The sequence below is a fragment of the Lissotriton helveticus genome, chromosome 2_1, assembly GCF_964261635.1.
Source record: "Lissotriton helveticus chromosome 2_1, aLisHel1.1, whole genome shotgun sequence".
NCBI classification, from domain to species: domain Eukaryota; kingdom Metazoa; phylum Chordata; class Amphibia; order Caudata; family Salamandridae; genus Lissotriton; species Lissotriton helveticus.
In genome coordinates, this window is record NC_136059.1 from 950588546 (window position 1) to 950611260 (window position 22715).

Below are 22715 nucleotides of genomic sequence, written 5' to 3' on the forward strand. Positions count from 1 at the left end.
CCTCCAGGACGACCTTGGAGAACCCTGGGTTAGAGTATAGCCACATAACTTTAGAGAGAAAACCATATCTGATACCTACACATTTCAGCACTCTGAATAAATAGTCCCTGTATAGCAAGTCAAATGCTTTCTCCACATTCAACGAGTTTGTCATCATCCCACCCCTATCATTTAGCACTTGCTATTGCACATGGGATCGTGATCTCTTATGAGGCTCGTAGCAGCAATGTTAGATAAACTCTTCTTGGTCTGAGTGGATTAACATTGATAGAACTGATCCATTTTTTTTAACAATTTGTCAACATTTTTATCCACTTTTAAAATAAGAGATTTCCACAGTATTAAACTCTGGGATGAGTTTTATGTTCTGTGTACTGCCCACACACATTTTGTGTAGGAGAGAGATAAGTGCTTTCTTGATTGTCTTAAAGAACTCTGAAGGGAATTTGTCTAATCTTTGGGTTTTACCTGCAGGCATGGAGTCAACAGCCATCGTTATTCCTTTCTGTGATATCCCAATTTCATGTGGTTGTGTCAGTTCCGTCGATAAGGTTGGAATTTTAAGAGAAGCAAAAAAGTGTACATATTCAGTCTAACTCAGTATTTGTATGTATACAGCGTTTCATTGAAATGCTTAAAAGTTGTCAAGATATCCATGTATCACAACTTGCTGCCTTAACTGAAAGACTTAAAGGTGGCCTGCCTTTTCACTTCTTTCATATTGGTTCTGGCACAAATTGAATAGGGATTTCTCTGCCTGGATTGTAAGTACACTACTCAGCACATATTTCACTTGGGCATGACTTTTTAGTGTATCACAATGATGATCTGACATATTCATTCTTAAATCATGTATTTTCTATTTCAGTCATCACCTGTTGGTATTGTATTGTACTCTTTATCACGGCAGAATTCTGCATCACTTCGACTCTCAGGCAAGCTCTCGCGGCCTCCGATAATATTTGTGGCGAGTCTACTGTGCCTTCATTATCTCCCAGATAGCTTTGCAAGAAATACTTCAAACACTCTTTGTCCTGATACAATTTATAAAGATCCAAGTTCAGTTTCCAGTGCACTATAGGGGGTTTTGTAGCCCTGAATCTATCTTACTTTGTATTGAATCATGGTTCGACAAACTATTTGGTATTATGGTGGTTTGTACAACACAGCTCACTAATGAACATTTGGCTAAGAAAAGATTCAGTGTGAGTTCCTGTGCACAAGATATTAAAGTATAATCTCTCGTAGAGGAGTGTTCTAATGCAAAATCTCTCTTGAAGTCTTTGAGTATGTACCATTCTCTACGTTGGGCTCCTACAGAGAAGGTTGGTTTGTCCATGAGTGGATCTAGTACTAGATTCAAGTTTCCTCCTATCTGCACTTTGGCATGGGAAGGGATAACATTATTCTAGTTATAGCCCTGAATAACATTTCTTTTTTCCCTATTAGGGTATAAATTGACCATTGGAATCAATCCAAATTCAGGTAACATGGAGTGGGAGTCTCTTCTTAATCAAGACTTTTATCCCCCTTTTCGTTAGATCTTGGTAGATGGACATTATGCCCCATCTTCTGATCCTTTACTTGAGTAACAGACATTACCAACCTAGTCCCACTGAAGATTGTGATAATCCATAATTTCCAGTAGAATTCCTTGCAATAAGACAATCATGTTATCTTTTTCCAGTTTTTCAGGCACTCCCTAAATACACAGAGTGTTTCTTCTGTTCCTGTCTTTTAACTCGGTGACCTTACTTTGCATGTAGCAATGGTCTTGCTCCCAATCTTTTGCCATTGCTATTTTTACTCCTCTTTCTCAAGCCTATAATATGTTGAAAGTCGTCGAAATAAAGGAGGGGATGCCCATCCTAAGTGATGTGATCTCTGACAAGGTTTTTTTTTCAGTCGTGGACATCATGGTATTTAATGTTGTGAGTTCATTCAGGAAGGCATCTAACTGCGAATCATGAACCATGGTATCAAGGTGTTTTTCTGATTTTAGAGAACCGCCAATAACTTCCTCCCACTGTCCACTTTTTACTTGCCCATGGTGATTGACATACAGCATCCTCATGGCTTAGTGGCTGGAGACTCTTACGTTGTCCATATTCCGGTGGTTTGTCATCGAGCTGGGCGGGTTTTGTTTACATTTCATTGTACTTCTGACCCTCTTGAATTCAACCTGATTTATGACCGAGTCATTGTCTTTTTCCTGCTTGTCCGTGCCATCTAAATTATGTTTATATGCATAGATATAGTGTGACAAAAGAGCCCCCGACACCACTTTGTAAATATATATTTGAGAACTTTGGATGGGACCTGACCACCTCATGAACTGTACCTTCTGCACCATGACGAAGGAATTGTTGGTCTAATTTCAACTCTGAAACGCGCGTCGGAGCTGTTTGTTTGTTGTTCTATTATGATTTTTTAAATATTTACTGTGCGATCTTTGAAATGATGGTCTGTTGGATGTATTGTTGTTTTTTTCTTTATTGAGTTGTGTATGGTTTGTCTGGTGTGCTTGTGATCTGTGGTGTTGCTATTTTTGTGATGATTTTGTATTATGTCATGGTGGGGCTGCTCCATTGATTTTATGTATAGGAATTATTAAAATATGTTATAAATGAATTTATATATATAACTCACCCAAAACGTTTTTGATAAAATAAATTAAGAAAAGAACACTATCTGTGGGACAATGATGTTATTTCTATTATAGGATATACCACCAATATAATAATTAATCTATAGGGGGAGGTCTGTTGTTATTGTTCTGTGATTTTCCCTGCCCTCCTCTCCCTACATTTTGGATCTCATGGTCCCTCTTTTGTATTTTGAGTCACTACGGAGCTCAGGGCCATGTTTCTAGTGCTCCAGACTCCATCCCTAACTCTTCCTCTGTTAATTGAATTAAATGGCAATAAAATGTAGTTAAATTATTATATATATAAAATGATACACCATATTACACTATATTATTTGAAACAATGTGTGTTGTCTGACTAATTGTGCTGTCCTTGTGACTTTGCAACGTGATGCAAGCCAATGCTTTCAAATGATTGAATGTCGAGATACACTAATATCATGGACAGAATATTGAGGGACAAAATATCACAAAGTAAGGAGCATATAGAGGAAGTGTAGTTTTACTCTACAACTATGCACCTTGAAGATATATATATATATATTCACTGAAAAAACCATAGGTTATAGACCATATATAGTTAGGAATTAGCATTTACAAAACCTTGAAAATTCACTGAAAAAACCATAGGTTATAGACCATATATAGTTAGGAATTAGCATTTAAAAAACCTTATTTTACTCACATAAACCATTGAAATTCCATATATAGTTAGTTGCACTAACTATATATCGTGCACCCGCAATCCACTGCTGATCATGTCACATATTACATCATTCATGACATGGTCAGTGACATCACTGATGACATCACTGATGACATCTCAAATGACATCACTGATGACAACATCCAGTGACTGTATTTTTCTGTAAAGTTAAAATATGTCTTGAGTGGATGTATAAGTGTCTGGATGAAGGATTTAGTAGGTGCATGACTGACTGTATGAGTGAGTGATTAAATGTGTCTCACTGAATGCATGGGTTAGTGACTAAACTGTCTTAATTTGTGCATCATTATGTATGTTGTTCTGTAAACTGCTGCATGTGTTGATCATTAGCTATACGAGAGGCTATATGTGTTATTAATTGGTTGCCCAAGTATTTCTATGGGAGATTGAGTTTGTGTGGGGGTGGCTGGAAGGTGTGAGACTCTATGCATAGATGTGTGAGCAGTTTATTCACTAGGTGTATGAGTTCAAGAGTGCATGTGGAAACAGCTACATGGGCAGTTGACTGTGTGCATGAGTGTATTGATGAGTGAATGGATATCTCAATGCTACATGTCATAGTAAGTACATATGTAAAACACAGTACATGTGAGAGTTGGCATATATAAATAACTGTGCATGAGAGCCACTGAATGAGTGAGTGGTTGTATCGATCATTGTGAACTTGTATCAGGGATTGTATAAGAGAGTAAATATGTGTTAGTATATGTTTCAATAAGTAAGGTGTGTTTAACTGTATAGTTGAAGAAATGGAGGTGAGATTGTTTCTTTGCATGACTGACTGGGTGTGTGAGTAACTCCATGGATGAGTGGCAGTGTGTGAGTGTCTGTATACACTGAGTGTATCTAAGGTTATATTAGAGTCTGAAGAGGTTTATCGTATTAGCACAAGAATGATGTCAAATGAGATGTCATCAGTGATGTCATCAGTGATGTCATTTGAGATGTCATCAGTGATGTCATCAGTGATGTCACTGACCATGTCATGAATGATGTAATATGTGACATGATCAGCAGTGGATTGCGGGTGCACGATATATAGTTAGTGCAACTAACTATATATGGAATTTCAATGGTTTTGTGTGAGTAAAATAAGGTTTTTTAAATGCTAATTCCTAACTATATATGGTCTATAACCTATGGTTTTTTCAGTGAATTTTCAAGGTTTTGTAAATGCTAATTCCTAACTATATATGGTCTATAACCTATGGTTTTTTCAGTGAATTTTCAAGGTTTTGTAAATGCTAATTCCTAACTATATATGGTCCATAACCTATGGTTTTTTCTGTGAATTTCATTGGTTTTTTAACAGCTAATATCTGTAGCTGTAAAATGTATTCTTCTTTAAATCCAAAAATATATTTTATATGTTTATGAATAATTTTTTTTTAAAATATTTTTTTTTCTTCGTTCCCGCTTCGCAAATCGGGAAGCTTCCCGTTAGCTGACCTTGATGCCGCGAAATAGACCGCGAGCCGGTAAACGTTTCTTTACCGCAAGTGCCGCGTTACAAAACAACATCGTGACGCCTCCCGTCCGCATGACGTTTCACGTTGTCGCGTGATACGTCATATGACGTACTACGTTAGCGAACTGGTACGCGAAGCGAGTCGCAAAGCGCAGGTTTCTGGAAGCAAACCGGGAGGCCCTGCAAAGCGCTTAACGTAAACACAGCAAGTCATGTGACTTGGTAATAACACTTTTCATTGGTTCATTTCACTTTTGGTTTCCTAATGATGTAAGACTAGGTCATATAATCTAAAATGAACACTTTTGATTGGTTGAGAACTCTTGTTTTTCCCAAATGATGAAAATCCCTCCTTCTTTCCTCACTCTGACTTTCATCATTGTGAGAGAAAGACCCTTTGTGATCACTGAGCAATGGCTTCTTTAGTAGCTTCAGCTGGTGCTTCCCCACCACCTCCACCACATCCAAGGAAGAGTGGACCACCTGCTCAAGTTATAATTCAACAAGAAGAAGAAGAAGAGGAACAGGAGGACGAGCACGAAGAGAGGCAGTTTTTGCCTGAGCAGCCCAGGACGTCTCACCGGAAAGAAAACTTCATTTGGCAATTTTTTAAAATTCCCAAAGGTCAGAAAAAAGTAAATGCAAGATACGTAACTTGCCTTATATGTCAAGATAGACTGTCCAGAGGGACCGACAAAAAATACAGTTTCGGAAACTACACAATGCATCGCCATATGACTAGGTGGCATCCTAACAACTACAGTGCTGCACAGTTTCGGAACGACCTAGATAATCTCCCTATTATGGCCAGAAGATCTGTTGTACCGGAAGTAACGGGACCAGAGGGCAGGGAGATGGTGCCAAATATACAAATGAGATTTGGTGAAGTAAAACACACCTGCGTATTTTGCGATGGATTCATTTCCTACGGAGAAAGAAGCATCACTCTGATCAACAGAGCTATTGACTATCATATGCAAGTTTGTCCGAAACGCCCAAAATAATAAATACTTCTTTTTTTTGTTTTGTTGCTCCTGTTGAGCCCTTTACAATGAATCGTTTTCATTGCCCCCTCCAAGAAAAACCCCAAAAAATATAAAACTGTTCCGAAAAATTCAAAAACAGTAAAAAAATGTTCAGAAAAAAAAAAAAAAAGTTCTTTTCAGAACTACCTCCCCGTTATTAAAAAATTGGTACAATATTTGGAACTGTGCCAACCTCTATTTCTCTTAGTTCGCTTCCTAGTTCGCTCGCCGGTACGCGAACTGGAAGCGAACCAAAAACAGTAAGTATAAGGGAGGGAAACACACACTTATGTTAAAATAAAGACAGCTATAGGGGAGTAAACTAGAGATACTATTACCCGTAATCCACTGCTGATGATGTCACATATTACATCATTCATGACATGCTCAGTGACATCATCAGCAGAGGATTGCGGGTTTTTTGACAACATGCCTTATCCACGGTTTAATAACGCTGCCTTTTGCTTTATATAAGTTTTCAAATTGTATGAAATATATACCAATAGGTCGTTATGAACCTTTAGGTAGTGCTTTTCTTCATGAGGTCTGGTCGCTTCCATACACATACAGATGTTTCAAAGATGATCAAGAAGTTTATCTGAATGGAGAGGAATGCACTGAGACGCCAGATCATTCACTAATGTGTAGGCACATACAGTTACACGGTTCATGCAACAAACACCGACCAAATATGGCTTGCGTGTTGCAAGGCACGCCAGTTCCTGCTATCATCCCCACGTTCAAGTTGTTGGAAAATGGTAGTTATTTGATGCTCAATAATGAAGATTGTTCTGAGTTAATTAAAAGTATTCCTTTTATCGTAACAGTAAGTGAACGGGTTATTTGCTGCAGAAATGTTCTATTTCCTCCCACACATGAACATAGGGAGTTTTCAATCTGGCCACAAATACCAACCTTGGGACACGTTTCAACGGCATGGCAAGAATAAGAGCTCTTTTGTCTCAGAGAGAGGTGGCCTTGAGTTCGGCCCGTGAAACTTTCGTACTTCACATAGCGAACACCCGTACAGAGGTGCACACCCTTTTCAATTAAGATTTGCCTTTCAATTTCAGCAACATGTTTCCGACTATCTTTAACGCATCCTCCACAAAGTCCCTGACACACTTTTTTAAAGTTGTTACCAGTGGCCTCGTGACTTCATTTGAGAAAATCTTTGGAGTCATCCCTGCTTCCTTTCATTGTATTTTCTGCACTCTGGTTCGTGGATTGGCATTTTTACTTGCATTACCAGCGGACGCTCTTGTGCTTTTTTACATTTTTAAATATGGATGTCCCTCCTATGCAACCTCCGACCCTGCAGCTGCTGACACTGTTCCGCAATCGCATGCTAGAATATTATGGCACAATGCCGTTGGCGATATTAAGCACGGCATATGGATTATCTTTTCGGTTCTCCTACTTCACCTGTATCCAGCCTGTATTTCACTGCCTGACCTGTGATTTCGATTGGGCCATTGATTTGTGTCTCTGCGGACCGGTTTCTCCTGACGTCGACTTTAATCAGCTGATGACTCCTATCATTACTCACGAGTTGGTTTGTCCTGGCGAAAGGATTATGGCTGTGGCATTGATGCATGGACTACTTGGTCCCTGGAATTTACTGGCGGCAGCACAGTCTTTCTTGGAACAGAGCTTTCTTGAAAACCCACCGAGCTGTCCTCTGATGGTGATAGAGGATCCGGTGCTGGGAGAGCACGTATGTTCTTTTCCGCTTTTAAATTGGATGGCTGAACTGTTTTCGGATGAAGACGGTGACTTCCTATTGGAGGCTGTTGCAGCTTATTTTGCATACACAGTTATGTCATAGACCTTTTTCATGTTTGATATGCTGAGTACTAGCATTTCATTGACAATTCATTAACTTATTTGTCAAGTTTTTATTATTTACCTTGCCTATTGGCTTAAGACTCGATAAAGTACTTGGCTGTTTTATTTTTCTTTAGCATTAAATTTTCCTAGTTTTTAATGCTTTACCTTGCGGACCGTCCACATATAAACTTGCAATCTGCTCTCATGAGATGGCACTTCTATTATCTTATTCAGTTCGTTTCCGGATCATGAGGAGGTGTCATCTAGGTCCTGGATATCTTTACACCGTGTTAAGTTAGCATGGGCTCATTACCGGTTTAAACGCCATTTTTCCTTTTTTGCAACTTCTGCACACGACACTTAGTTGTTGCTTTAGCTTTCCACCTAGTAGTTCATCGTGGTTTACATGAGAATAATATGTTATTGGTCTACTATCTGCTTTACTTGTTAAACTATATCTGTACAGCGAGTGCTAAAGTTTCAAGAACAACACGATACAGAATTGTTATGAGGTCTGATCTCCACGACTTCATACTCATAACATAAGTGCAACTTCTGCTAATTCTGGGCATGAGGCGAGTTTTATATTGCTTTGCCGAACACACATACACAACAGTTGATGCGGTTCACATGAAGAGAGAGCTGGTGTATGCTGATGTGATTCCTTCAAATCTAAGACACTAAAGTATGGGCACGCCCTAAACCAACACAAAGAGACCTTCTTAGCAAATAATATAATATGTGTATTAGGGAGGGTGAGATATAAGCAGCCGCGGGCCGTGGAGGGAGTTACGGTGAGGCAGGGAGGCGGGGAGGGGGAGAAGCAGGGTGGAGCCCTCTCTACCTTGCCCCTCCCCCTCCCCGCCTCCCTGCCCCACCGTAACTCCCTCCACGGCCCGCGGCTGCTTATAAGTGTTGCTAACTCTTATTCATTTACAGCATGTTAACATACTGTCACCATTCGCTTTTTATGTACTAGTAACTATGCTGGTAATTTTGCTACTGATAATATGTGTACTTGTATTCTCCACCCTGCTTCTCCCCCTCCCCGCCTCCCTGCCTCACCGTAACTCCCTCCACGGCCCGCGGCTGCTTATAAGTGTTGCTAACTCTTATTCATTTACAGCATGTTAACATACTATCACCATTCACTTTTTATGTACTAGTAACTATGCTGGTAATTTTGCTACTGATAATATGTGTACTTTTATTATCTAAGGTACTACGCCTGAGAAGACGGCATTAGTAAATAAACATTTCAAATACACATCTGTTCTTCTTAACTCCATTTTCTGGTTTCTAAGAAATCTATAACGACCGACTGTTCATGAGTTCCACGTATCCTGAGGTACTATAAGTTCATATTCTGGATTGTCTAAACATTGAGAGTTTGTTATATCCAATGTGACACTGTACCTAGCTTGCTAAGGAGTTTTTGATTACTAACATGAGTTTTGGGACACCCTAATTCGCCGAGGTTCCAATCCTCTGTCCACAGTTCTGTGTGAGAACAGAAACCCTGCGACAGGGGCACCCCCGACCCTTGCTGGAGCTTCATCACACTTGCGATACAACTCCAGCAATGCATTCGCCGAGGTTCCAATCCTCTGTCCACAGTTCTGTGTGAGAACAGAAACCCTGCGACAGGGGCACCCCCGACCCTTGCTGGAGCTTCATCACACTTGCGATACAACTCCAGCAATGCGCCACCTTTACGGCACAGATACATCACGCATCTGTGCTGTTTTTGCCCCATGATGCGCCGCATTGTAAATGCAGCACACCATAGGTGACGGAACAGCGGCACAGAATGACTAACACATCCCTGGTGATGCGCCAGTCATCATAAATGTATCCCTATGCTTCTTATCTTGTTAGAGATGAACCGCCATATATATCATCAAAGTTTTTTGCATTTCCTAAATAGCGAACTTTAAGGAATAAATAGCGATTCTTTACCATTCCTAGTTTGCGATGAGCTATTTGCTAATTAGCCGAATGTAGCCCAATGAAGCCCAATGTAGCCCAATGTAGCCCAAAGATGGCCGCCAGACACACAAAAAAACAAATGTAGCCCAAATATCAGCCAGATGTAGCCCAACTATAGCCCAGTGACAGAATGACCAATCAGCTTCGCAAACCTCCGTTACGCGAAGCGGAGCGCTGTTACAGATATATATCTTTTTTTGAACGTTAATTTCTCAAAATCCACTGGAGCACATATATTGAGACCTAGCAAAGGCACATCGGGCTACCAGTCCCTAATATTTTGCCAAGTTTCGTGCAAATCCATTCAGCCGTTCAATTATTATTATTATTATTTTTTTTTGCCCCGCGGGGCCCTTTTAAAACCTCCACATCAAACCTAGGGGGTCAGCGAGGATCTACTATGCCCCCTTATAGTTATTTCCCCCTTTGTTTTGACCTCCTCTTGTCTCTCGATCCTACCGAGAGACAAGATGGCGGCCGCTACGGACTGTTTGGAATGTTGACAGACGCCGGAGAACCAATCAGCTTCGCTTCACAAAGCTCCGTTGCGCGAAAAGTCCGCGAACCAGAGCGCTGCCCGGTCCGCTGTTACAGATATATATCTTTTTTTAAACGTTAATTTCTCAAAATCCACTGGAGCACATATATTGAGACCTACAAAAGGCACATCGGGCTACCAGTCCCTACAATTTTGCCAAGTTTCGTGCAAATCCATTCAGCCGTTCGGGCTAAAAGTGAGGCCAACCGCCCTATGGAAAACTCAATGTTAAAAACACGTTTTGGGACCCCCCTTTTTTCTCGGCCCCCACTGGACGAACCCCCCCCAAATTTTCAAGGGCTGCTCAGAAACAAAATGTGCCATTTTCCTGAAAATTTCAGCCAATTCCGTCCACAAACGCCAAAGTTATTAGACATAGAATTTTCAAAAAACCCATAGAGAAAAAATCCTAACTATATATACCTACTGGCGACCGCCAGTAGGTAATATATATATATATATATATATATATATTTATATATATATATATATATGTCATCAAGGTACATGTATCTGAAGTTAAGTATAGAAAATCTATACTTACTTACCTTTCGATATTTTGTCCTTTGATATAGTGTCCACAATATTTGGTGCAATCAATATTCCTACCTCAATATTCCGGGGTCACACTATTTCTACAGTTGGACCTCGAGGTCCGTATTCCTTACAGATTTTCAGGATAACCACTGTCCATGCAAACTATGTCCATTTAGATTCTTTAAATATAAATGTATTCTAGTGTGAAATACCGGAATAGGCACAGATCTGAGCCACGCAGGAGAACTTTCGACACTCATGATGTGGGCAATGCTTTTGAACTGGGGCCCGAGGTATCTTGCTTCTGATGATTCAAACTACAGAGCCTAGTTATGAAATAGAATCAAGTTTCACAATTTTAATTTCCATTATTCTATTTACTTAATTTGGAGTGCCTTATATTGTGTAAAACCTATTACATTATTTAAAAATATTATTTTTGGCGGGAAGAAACTGGATTATCTTCATGGAAAAAATGGCTTTCTGAAGAAATGTTTACATCACAACTGTTGTCCAGATTCTAGAATCTTTATGTTGTAAAATACAATGTATTCACTAAGATTGTGGAACACATAATTTGCAGAACATTTTGGTATTAAAGTGGTTCAGTGACTGCTATTCACAATGTGAACCTTTTTTAGAAATTAATTCTGTAACAAGTGTAAGCCTTTTTCTGAATTACATTTATGAAGTTAGGGATATTTTATCTACCTGTAAAATGTAGATCTTTGCTGAGTGCTTTATAGTTTTTTTCTGTTTTCTACAGGTGTTGGCTACTAAGGCTTGAGCTTTCCTAAACATTTATAACAAAATAAAATTAAAAAGAAAGATATTAGTAATGTATACATTTTGCCAATAGGCCAATAATTCAAATATGTGTTTCCAATAGAATATGATTCCCATCCATCCAATACAAAGGGTCACACAGTCTGATCTACACCACATGCCACATAACGATGTTGCATGCATTATGACGATAAAACAAGACCATAGGTTTCAGCCTGTCGTCTCTTCTGTTACAGGATGGCAGCTCTCCTTACAGTTCCAGATATGTGGGATCCATGGTGGCTGATGTGCACCGGACCCTTATATATGGTGGGATCTTCATGTACCCAGCAAATCAGAAGAGCCCCAAAGGGAAGGTAAATCTCTCATGCATCACCTATCAATTGCTCCGAATTAATACAGCCTACATGCATTTAAGGCTTATAAATTCATTAACTTTGTGCAGTGGGTCCTAATTCCCAAATGGTTCTGCTCATTTGAGTGATCCACCAATCATCTTCTCCATGTTCTGCAAAATGTGTTCAAACATTTAAACACAAATCTTTAACTTAACTTTGTTGTTATTCATTACTGTTATTTGCATAGTGCAATCTGCAATTTGCTGGCACTGGAGCACAATTCATTAGCCCAGTGTATGTCTTTCCAGTCATTTTCATAATAGCCAGAAACTGAGTCGATGCTTTCATTGTATTGTTTAAGCAGTGAAAAACTTCCTTTATGGATTATACAAATTGTTAGTGTTTTGAGTTTTTTACTGTGAAACATAAAAGCCAGGCATTTATTCAGTGTCCCTCAGTTCACCCATCACACAAGGCATCACATTTTTCAACATAAAAAGCATTGCTAGATACATCGGAACCACACTCATTCATGTGAGACACACAACTGACCACTGGTAGTATGTGGCAAGATGTCAAATAAGGAAGGAATACTCCACGACCAAGAAAATGGTGGTAAATTTATTATCCAAACAAAAATGCTTTTCCTCTGGAAATATATATATGTATTTACTGAACAAAATAAAGGTAACAGGGACGTTATAGTTAAGGTCACATTTTACCCACACAAATCCATAGAAATGTGGCGGCTATAGTGATACTTATAGCAATACGTATGTTAAGAGACTGAAACTCATGGCCTAAAGTTACTGAACGGCACAAGTTATAGTTCCTTCAGATAAGTATAACCATAAGTATGACTATGAGTGCCAAATTTCCATGGTATTGTGTGGGCAAAATGTGAACCTAACTATAAAGTCCCTGTAGCCTTGTTTTTTTTTCTGTGAATTTCTATGTTTTTATTTACATAATTGAAAAGTAAAGTAATATATATTTACTGTACATTAATACAACGACCCACGGCCAAAGGTGCACCCAACCCCATGCTGAGCACAGCCAAAGGCTGTGCGTGTAAGGAGTATAGTGTGTGAGTTTTTTTTCTCATTCAAACCACAGGCATCCACGGGTATCCGCGAATCCCCCGCAGGTACCTGTGTGTGGATACCCGTTGGGTCCTTGAAAGAGCCGCGTCCCTCGATATACCAATTTTTGTGTCTTCAATAACTCCAAAACTGCTGAATAGATTAACACCAAATTACAGAAAGCTCTCTTTCTGGAATAAGATCTAGTTTGTGCCAAATTTGGTGTAATTATGTTCAGCGGTTCGGGCTGTAGTCATGCTCAAAAACTGCCAAATCCCCATAGCTATAGCATTGGGACAAAAAGCTTTGGGATCCCTCTTTTTCTCAGCCACCGTTTGACGAATCGCCTCAAAACATACCAGACACCAGCTGAACTAACTTGCGTACTAGCTTTGAAAATTTCGTGAAGATCCGTCAAACAACGCCAAAGTCATTGGCAAAACAAAAAATGCTTTTACTACGTGAAAACTTGCTTCTAACTATAGCTACCTAGGTTATATATATATTCACTGAAAAAACCATAGGTTTCAGGCCTTATATAGTTAGGAATTAGCTTTTAAAAAACCTTTGAAATTCACTCAAAAACTATAAGTTTTAGGGGTGTTATAGTTAGATGGATATTTCACTCATACAAAACCATTGAAATTACTCCTATATAGTTAGTTGTACTAACTATATTTCGCGCACCCGCAATCCACTGCTGATGATGTCACATATTAGATCATTCATGACATGGTCAGTGACATCACTGATGACATCTCAAATGACATCACTGATGACATCATCCAGTGAATGTGGTTTGCTTCGTTATTTAAATATGCATTATATATATATAGCAATTTGCATTGAAGAATGAGTGGATATATATAAATAAATATTTGGATGGAGGATTTAGTAGCGGTGTAATTGACTGTTTACTTGGCCAATTTATAATGTCTCACTAAATATAGTGGATAGTGACTAAACTGTGTGAATATCTGTATCACTTTGTCAGTTGTTGTGTAAACTGATTCTACAGTTGGTTACTAGCTATGTGAAAGTCTATATTAGTTATTGATTAGTTAACTGAGTATTTGTATGGGTGTGTGAAAGTGTGTGTGGTTCGGTGGGGGGTATGTGACTGTCCAAAGATGTGTGAATAGTTGATTCAGTAGATATATGAAGTTAAAACTACATGTTCTAACAGTTTGGGTGAGTGAATCTCTTTATGGGTGTGGTGATGAGCAAATATATTTCTCAATGGTACAGGTCCAACAAACTAGAAAAATAAAAGGCAGTGTATGTGTCAGTTGTTGTATATAAATAAGTATACATAAGACTCAATGATTGTGTGAGTGACTGTATGGATAACGGTATACTTGTAATAATGATTTTATAATTCACTAAGTATGACTTACTATCTAAATGAATAGATGAAGTGGTGTTTGTATAAGTGTTTTGCTAAGGAAATATGTAAGTATGATCCATTGTTTCCATAAGTGAGTAGGATGACTTCATATGTGAATAGGATGTGTGCTGTTGTTTAATGTCGATATAGGTGTATAAGTATTTTTGATAGTGTTCTATTGTTCATTGACAGCATGTATGAGTGAATCCACAGGTAAGTGATTAGATGTGTGTATACATCTATGAATCACTGAGTGGATTTTTAGATACTTGTATTGCTGTGACAATGGATTCAAATGTGATACTCTGTATTTTACAAAGAGTGATGAAAAATTGTAATAGTGTATGAAAAGGTGTATGTGATTGTCACGTGGATGATGTCATCAGTGATGTCATCAGTGATGTCATTTGAGATGTCATAAGTGATGTCACTGACCATGTCATGAATGATCTAATATGTGACATCATCAGCAGTGGATTGCGGGTGCGCGAAATATAGTTAGTACAACTAACTATATAGGAGCAATTTCAATGGTTTTGTATGAGTGAAATGTCCAGCTAACTATAACACCCCTAAAACTTATAGTTTTTGAGTGAATTTCAAAGGTTTTTTAAAAGCTAATTCCTAACTATATAAGGCCTGAAACCTATGGTTTTTTCAGTGAATTTCAAAGGTTTTTTAAATGCTAATTCCTAACTATATAAGGCCTGAAACCTATGGTTTTTTCAGTGAATTTGCAAGGTTATTTAAATGCTAATTCCTAACTATATAAGGCCTGAAACCTATGGTTTTTTCAGTGAATTTGCAAGGTTTTTTAAAATGCTAATTCCTAACTATATATGGCCTGAAACCTATGTTTTTTTCATTGAATTTCGAAGGTTTTTTAAATGACAATTTTTAAATGTATTAATTGTTATTTTTTTTATACTGATTTAGCTACATTTTTGCAGGCAGGTGTTCAGAGGGCACGCCCCCTCTTTACAACGTTCTGCAGCGCAACCCCTGGCACGTTTGCAGAGGAGGAACTAATTCCCCTTGCATACTAGGGGTCCCTGGGGGGCAACTAGCCCACCAGGAGACTCCAGTATAAGCCAGGGAGCTGCATTACAGAGAGGTGTAATGAGGCCACACCCTCTTTTACACCTCTCTGCAACGCAGCCCCCGGGCTTTTTTGCCGAGGGGGAACTAATTCCCCTTGCATACTGCGGGTTGTGGAATTTTAGTTCGTGAACTGAACATCATCTGCGCCATCTTGCCCATTCCTTAGACTCATGTATGAACATACACGACAGCCATTTTAGGTACCATGGTCTCCCTGTTCACGATCGATCATCAGCGCACTTCCCTGACCCTGCAAGCATCCCCCATGCACCCTGGCTGCCCCGCGCTCACATGCACAAGTCATGAACCCTCCTCTTCCGCATGACTCTGCCTCTGGGAATCACACCCCGCGCCTGACCAACACCTCCTTTCCTTCCATGAATACCCTTCTTTGATGACCCCTTCCTCTGAGCCCGATTGTCTGCACGGACCGCTGGTCATCCCTTGGCCTGAGGATACAGTTTATTGCCCACTACTGTATGCACTCGCCCCTCTCCAAAGGAGCTACTATTGATCATGACCTCCCCACCCCCTGAGACCCAAAGGAATCGGCGGAACACTCAGCTGCGTGATAGCCCCCTCCTATTGTATGGGGGGTGAGGACCTCTACTGTAGCCACGTGTTGGAATGAGCCGGAACTGGGGGGATACCGGGGATGTCATTTTTCATTACTTCACAATGTCTTTATTGTAATAAAGAATGGTCACATGTCGTAAACCAGTGTATAAAAGGCCAGGCCTCAGAGAGGCTAAAGAGAGCACCTCGAGACGATACCTTGTTGTCCGATCTGATGTGTTCTGCTCCGTCGGAATAAAACTTGTTTCCTGTCTTCCTGTCTCCAGCGCCTGCCTCTTTATTTGATAAACTTCGTATGGTATTAGAGGCGTTTAACGCCGGGCAAAATTACTTAAGAAACATCGACTAAATCGCCTGACCATTTTCCTGACTTTTCCTCAATTGGCGCCCAACGTGGGGCCCATCAGCGACACGTGGATCCAGTGGGAGAGGTTCCAACGACAGAGTGAACGACTGCAACGATCGGGAGAGCTCCTGTCCGATAGACCCTCGTCTGACAGCCGATCATCCGAACTTCACTGGTTCCAAGCAGACCTCTCCCGAGTGATCTACGGTCCTGACTGGGAACCATCAGGAGTGCCGCGGTAGCAGCAGAGAGTAGAGGACGATCGGGCGCTGGAAGCGGAAGACAAGAAACTGTCCATGCGGTCCGGGTAAGGTCGTGACACACGACGAATTGCGAATTGATTGATTGTTTGATTGATTGAAATACTAGTATTTGCATTGTCGCTCTTTGAGATATTCGCTGCCTGCAAACGGGGAGGAATAGGAATATTCTATCCCCCTTTGCGGATAGTGAAGGGTAGGTAACGCGGACTTTTGTCCCCCATTGTAATCTGTCGTACCTATTTTTCTCCCCATTGATTGATTGTCCGAACATAGATTGTTTGGAGTATAGTTCTTTTGAGGTTCTCTGCTTGCAAATAACGTAGAATAGCCATATTCTGTCTAGTCTTTGCAAACAGTGAGATAGGTAGTGCGGACCTTTGTCCCCCGTTGTAATCTGTCATGCCTGTCTTCTCCCCACTGATTGGTAGTTAGAACAACCCGGACCGCTTATTAGAGATGAACCATCCAGCTCCATTGGAAGGCACCCCTAATAAGGACATGTTCATTAAACAAGGACTAGTCGCTATAGCTTATAGTAAGTTATTTACAACAAGGGGTGGTGATGGACAGAGTCTCTGAATTAAGCAGAGTACTCTCACCCAGTCAAGAGATCAGGGCTAGATCCAACACCGTTTTTTAGCTCATTGCACCATCCCAGTTTCAGAACCTGGCTGTATGCAAATTAGTCTGTCCCTGGCCCAGTGCATCATGGGAACAGGGCAGACCAGACTACAAAAGCCAATTCTTACACTGGGAAGGAAACAAGCTTCCGGGGACCGGTTTCTGGCATTACAGCCGTCTTCGGCCCGGCTTGCTTGAATCCTGATGGTGCAATGAGCAAGGGACTCACATCTGAGTATACCCTTCCACGCTTAGGGTGGACAAAATTATTTACAACAAGGGGTGGTGATGGACAGAGTCTCTGAATTAAGCAGAGTACTCTCACCCAGTCAAGAGATCAGGGCTAGATCCAACACCGTTTTTTAGCTCATTGCACCATCCCAGTTTCAGAACCTGGCTGTATGCAAATTAGTCTGTCCCTGGCCCAGTGCATCATGGGAACAGGGCAGACCAGACTACAAAAGCCAGTTCTTACACTGGGAAGGAAACAAGCTTCCGGGGACCGGTTTCTGGCATTACAGCCGTCTTCGGCCCGGCTTGCTTGAATCCTGATTGTGCAATGAGCAAGGGACTCACATCTGTTCATCACCACCCCCTTTTCTGAATCATTTTGTCCACCATAAGCGTGGAAGGGTATACTCAGACATGAGTCCCTTGCTCACTGCTCCATCAGGATTCAAGCAAGCCGGGCCGACGACGCCTGAAATGGCAGAAACCGGTCCCCGGAAGCTTGTCTCCTTTCTGGTGAAGAATTGGCTTGGTAGTTTGGTCTGCCCTGTTCCCATGATGCACTGGGCCAGGGACAGACTAATTTGCATATAGCCAGGTTCTGAGCTGGGATGGGGCAGTGAGCTAAATAACGGTGATGGATCAAGCCCTGATCTTTGGACTGGGTAAGAGTGGTCTGCTTAATTCAGACACTCTGTTCATCACCACCCCCTTTTCTGAATCATTTTGTCCACCATAAGCGTGGAAGGGTATACTCAGACATGAGTCCCTTGCTCACTGCTCCATCAGGATTCAAGCAAGCCGGGCCGACGACGCCTGAAATGGCAGAAACCGGTCCCCGGAAGCTTGTCTCCTTTCTGGTGAAGAATTGGCTTGGTAGTTTGGTCTGCCCTGTTCCCATGATGCACTGGGCCAGGGACAGACTAGTTTGCATATAGCCAGGTTCTGAGCTGGGATGGGGCAGTGAGCTAAATAACGGTGATGGATCAAGCCCTGATCTTTGGACTGGGTAAGAGTGGTCTGCTTAATTCAGACACTCTGTTCATCACCACCCCCTTTTCTGAATCATTTTGTCCACCATAAGCGTGGAAGGGTATACTCAGACATGAGTCCCTTGCTCACTGCTCCATCAGGATTCAAGCAAGCCGGGCCGACGACGCCTGAAATGGCAGAAACCGGTCCCCAGAAGCTTGTCTCTTTTCTGGTGAAGAATTGGCTTGGTAGTTTGGTCTGCCCTGTTCCCATGATGCACTGGGCCAGGACAGACTAATTTGCATATAGCCAGGTTCTGAGCTGGGATGGGGCAGTGAGCTAAATAACGGTGATGGATCAAGCCCTGATCTTTGGACTGGGTAAGAGTGGTCTGCTTAATTCAGACACTCTGTTCATCACCACCCCCTTTTCTGAATCATTATAGTAAGTTATGGCATAAATATACAAAAAGGGACCCCGAAAGTCAGTGGCCACTGATAGGTTCCTTTGATGAACATAAAATAAAAGCGCTAGAAGCAGCTGTTAGAATAAATAAGGCAACACCCACCATGCTCGATAGTATCGGCATGTGGCGCAAAGAAGCAGAACAACGAAGGAAAAGAGAAGAGGCAAGAATAGGGAAAGAGTTACGAAAGGCAGCCCACCTGGCAGCGAAGGAACTAGATGAAGAAATAAGAAGGAGAGAGGAAGTTAGACAAACGCAAGAATCAGGGTCGACAGGCCAATGCCCTGTTAGGACCCCCTCTACGCTCTACCCGGAGATGCCCTCCAAACAACGGGCAAACGACGAGTTACTGCTAGGTCCTCCGATTATCTACATGCCCCCTCCTTATGCCCCCTGCCAGCCTCTGGCACAGCACCTACCAGTTCTGAGTACGGGCGAGGGTGACTCTAGCGCTAGTGCCCCGGCTCTTACGGCCTTCGCACCAGCCACATTGGTAACAACATCGGATGAACTCGAGACTAGTAAGCAGCTAACGGCCAGACCAAATAGGTTGAGCAAAGATGAGCGGGATGGGATTGACAAGATAGCAAAGACATTGGTAGAACGGAAAGAGAGCGAAGAATATACGATGGATATGCACAATTCACATGCCGGTAGCCATAGACGGCATTTCATTTTACGGTTCAGCTATCACACCCTGAACGCATATGAGGATAGGTATCAAACTAAGGGTCCTGCTAAGTTAACGACTCTATATAGAAAGATCGATGTTGGAGATGGGACTGAACGCGATGTGACGGACCTTTTCATGCAAACGCTTGAAGTCTTCCGCCACCTCACGGAACAGAAACCAGAGGTTAAGATCACAGTCCCTGAAACGGCTGAGTCCCCATTAGAAGTAACCAACACTATGATGCCTATCAGAGAAGCCGCCCCCTACTGGGTTCCCCCAAGAGGTCAGGGAACAAACGACGATATCAACCACGCAGATGCAAAAGGAAGGGTTGTGTACAATTGGGTTTACCAACCATGGGATCGACAAGATATTTTAACCTTTAGGCAAACCGTGCCTGATTTAAGAAAAAACCCGACAGCATTTTACACCGAATTAGGTACAGCCTTGGGCTCAACGATAATGACTCTAGCAGACATTGATTTGTTTTTCGGGTTATGTCTGCCGGCTGACGTGTGGAAGCAAATCCGGAAAGCCGAACACACAGATCTGTTCGGACATACCTGGAATCAACTCAGTGAGCTAGATAGACGACGAGAGCCTGGAAGGAAACCGATAAAAGACATACTGGAACTTCCGGACAAAATAGTTCAGAAGTTAAAAACCTTGATCCCAGAGAAAAAGGTAGATTGGTCAATAGTCACGGCTTGCCGTCAGAAACCCCAGGAAGACGTATCAGAATACTTCTCCCGATTTGAAACGGTGTTCTCTGACTACAGTGGCCAAGACATGACCACCGCAACCGGACAACACCTATTTGTGCAAAACTACGTAAAGGGTCTGTCACGAGAGGTTTCCGAAAAATTACAAACGAGCGAGAGTAGTTGGGGGGCCTCCAAACCCGCCGCTATCCTCCAAATGGCTCAGTACTACGAACACCAAAAGAATGAGAATGATAGGGCAACCGAGAGAAAGAAGAAAGATTTGAAAGAAAGGGTGATGATAGCCCAGATACAAGGGGTGGCAGTCGGGAAAGAACTAAACAGGGGGAGCTATCAATCAATCGCCCCTAGAAATCCACCCCCAAAGGACCGCACACCCACTCCCTACTCTGGACGTAGGGATATAGAAGATAATCAGTGTGCATTTTGCAGAGGATTTGGACATTGGAAGTCTCAATGTCCGGCTCTTCTGGAACTAATTAAAAATAAAGAAACGAGGGACATGATGAATGGCCCCAGGACTAGAGGACAGGGATGGGGATACACAAACGACCCCAACGGCGACAGACCAGGAAGATCGAACACATTTGACCGTCCCCGACAGAACCAGTACCAACTATCTGACAGTGAGAACACCCCCGACTTCGCATATCACTGCCAGGGGCAAGGGAGGGATCCAGTTGAGCTCTGTGTTGACCAGCAAGGTCCTTACGTCACCGCTAAGGTCCTGGGTACAAAGTCTCCATTCTTGGTAGACACTGGAGCAACACGTAGTGTATTATCAAAGGGACTGATTCCAAGGGCACCCTTGTCTGGCTCACACATTACATCGATAGGTTTCGATGGAACGCCCTCCACTAATCCCCTGTCTGTACCTATCTCCTTTGACCTAGGAAACAACCCCACTGACACAACATTTCTGCTCTCCTCCAACTCCCCTGACGCCATTATGGGTATTGATTTACTAAAACATTTCCGAGCTACTATTAGGTGTTCCCCAGATGGAGTCCGAGTCATCCTGTACGACAACCCGAGCATGTCCAGATCCCGCCCCGCACGACATATGTACTCTATAACTGATGCTGACCTATCCTTGCTCGACACCCTACCCCTGTACCTATGGGCCAGAAACGACTCGGATGTAGGACAAATGATGATTGACCCTATGCACATAACTGTTCGAACAGACGCAATACTCCCGAAACTCCCACAGTACCGGATATCGCCCGAAGGCGAGAAGGCATTGGTAGCGATTATTCAGTCCCTGGTAGATGCAGGAGTGGTAGAGGAAGTGGTTAGTAATGTCTGCAACAGCCCTATCCTACCCATTGTTAAGAAGCAAGGTGAGGGAGATGAGAAAGCATACCGCTTCATCATCGACCTGCGAGAAGTCAACAAAGTGGTGGTGCCACAGTACCCCGTAGTCTCAGACATCACCACCATTCTGACCCTCATCCCGTCCACTGCCACCACCTTCACCGTTATTGATCTCAAGAATGCATTTTTCTCTATCCCCATCCATCCAGACAGCCGTTATCTCTTCGGCTTCACCTTAAAAAACCGTTCGTACCGATTTTGTAGAGCTCCCCAGGGCTACACTGAAAGTCCCAGCATTTACAGCCAGGCCCTCAAAAGACAGCTGGACGCCGTCCAGCTACCAGATGGAGTGGTGTTGATCCAATATGTCGATGATATCCTTTTGGCGGCCGACACCACTCCACTTGCAATCACGGCCACTATCCAACTCTTGCACTTTCTTGCGGAGAATGGCCACAAAGTCTCTAAAAAGAAACTGCAGTTCTGCCAGCCTCAAGTGACATACCTAGGCCATCTCCTGTCCAAAGAAGGGAGGAAACTTACGCCCGACCGAATCCAAACCATCCTAGACACCCCCATCCCAAAAACACAGAAGCAAGTCCGTTCATTGGTGGGCCTTACCTCCTTTTGCCGACAATGGTTACCAAATTTCAGTCTCATTATAAAGCCCCTACTTTCCCTGTTGGCCAAAGATGTTCCCTTCACACTCCCTTGGACCCCGAATGCCAAGCGTCCTTTAAGGAGTTGCGGGATGCCCTTTGCTCGGCACCCGTCCTAGGAACACCAGATTACTCCAAGCCCTTCTCTCTCTTCACTCACGAAAGGGAGGGATGCGCATTGTCTGTTCTAACTCAGCCCATCGGCTCCAAACAACTCCCTTGTGCCTACTTCTCTGCCACTCTTGACCCAGTCGCCAGAGCTTTGCCTGCCGGCCTTCGAGCAGTAGCCGCCGCTGCTGTCTCTATCCGTCAGAGTGAGGGTATTGTACTTTCAAACTCTCTCACGGTGTTGGTACCCCACGCAGTTGACACCCTCTTGAACCAGACCAAGACCCAACACCTGACTAGTGCACGACT

At 42.3% G+C, this 22715-nt stretch overlaps 1 protein-coding gene across 2 annotated transcripts in view; it reads left to right on the forward strand.

The window, feature by feature from the left end:
* The window catches only part of LOC144819553 (fructose-1,6-bisphosphatase isozyme 2), a 415645-nt gene that overhangs the window by 206103 nt on the left and 186827 nt on the right, over positions 1–22715 (forward strand). For both annotated transcript variants that reach the window (XM_078677393.1, XM_078677392.1), the window contains exon 6: positions 11784–11903. In XM_078677393.1, coding sequence (XP_078533519.1) covers positions 11784–11903 — 120 coding nt within the window. The remainder of the gene's footprint in view (positions 1–11783; positions 11904–22715) is intronic.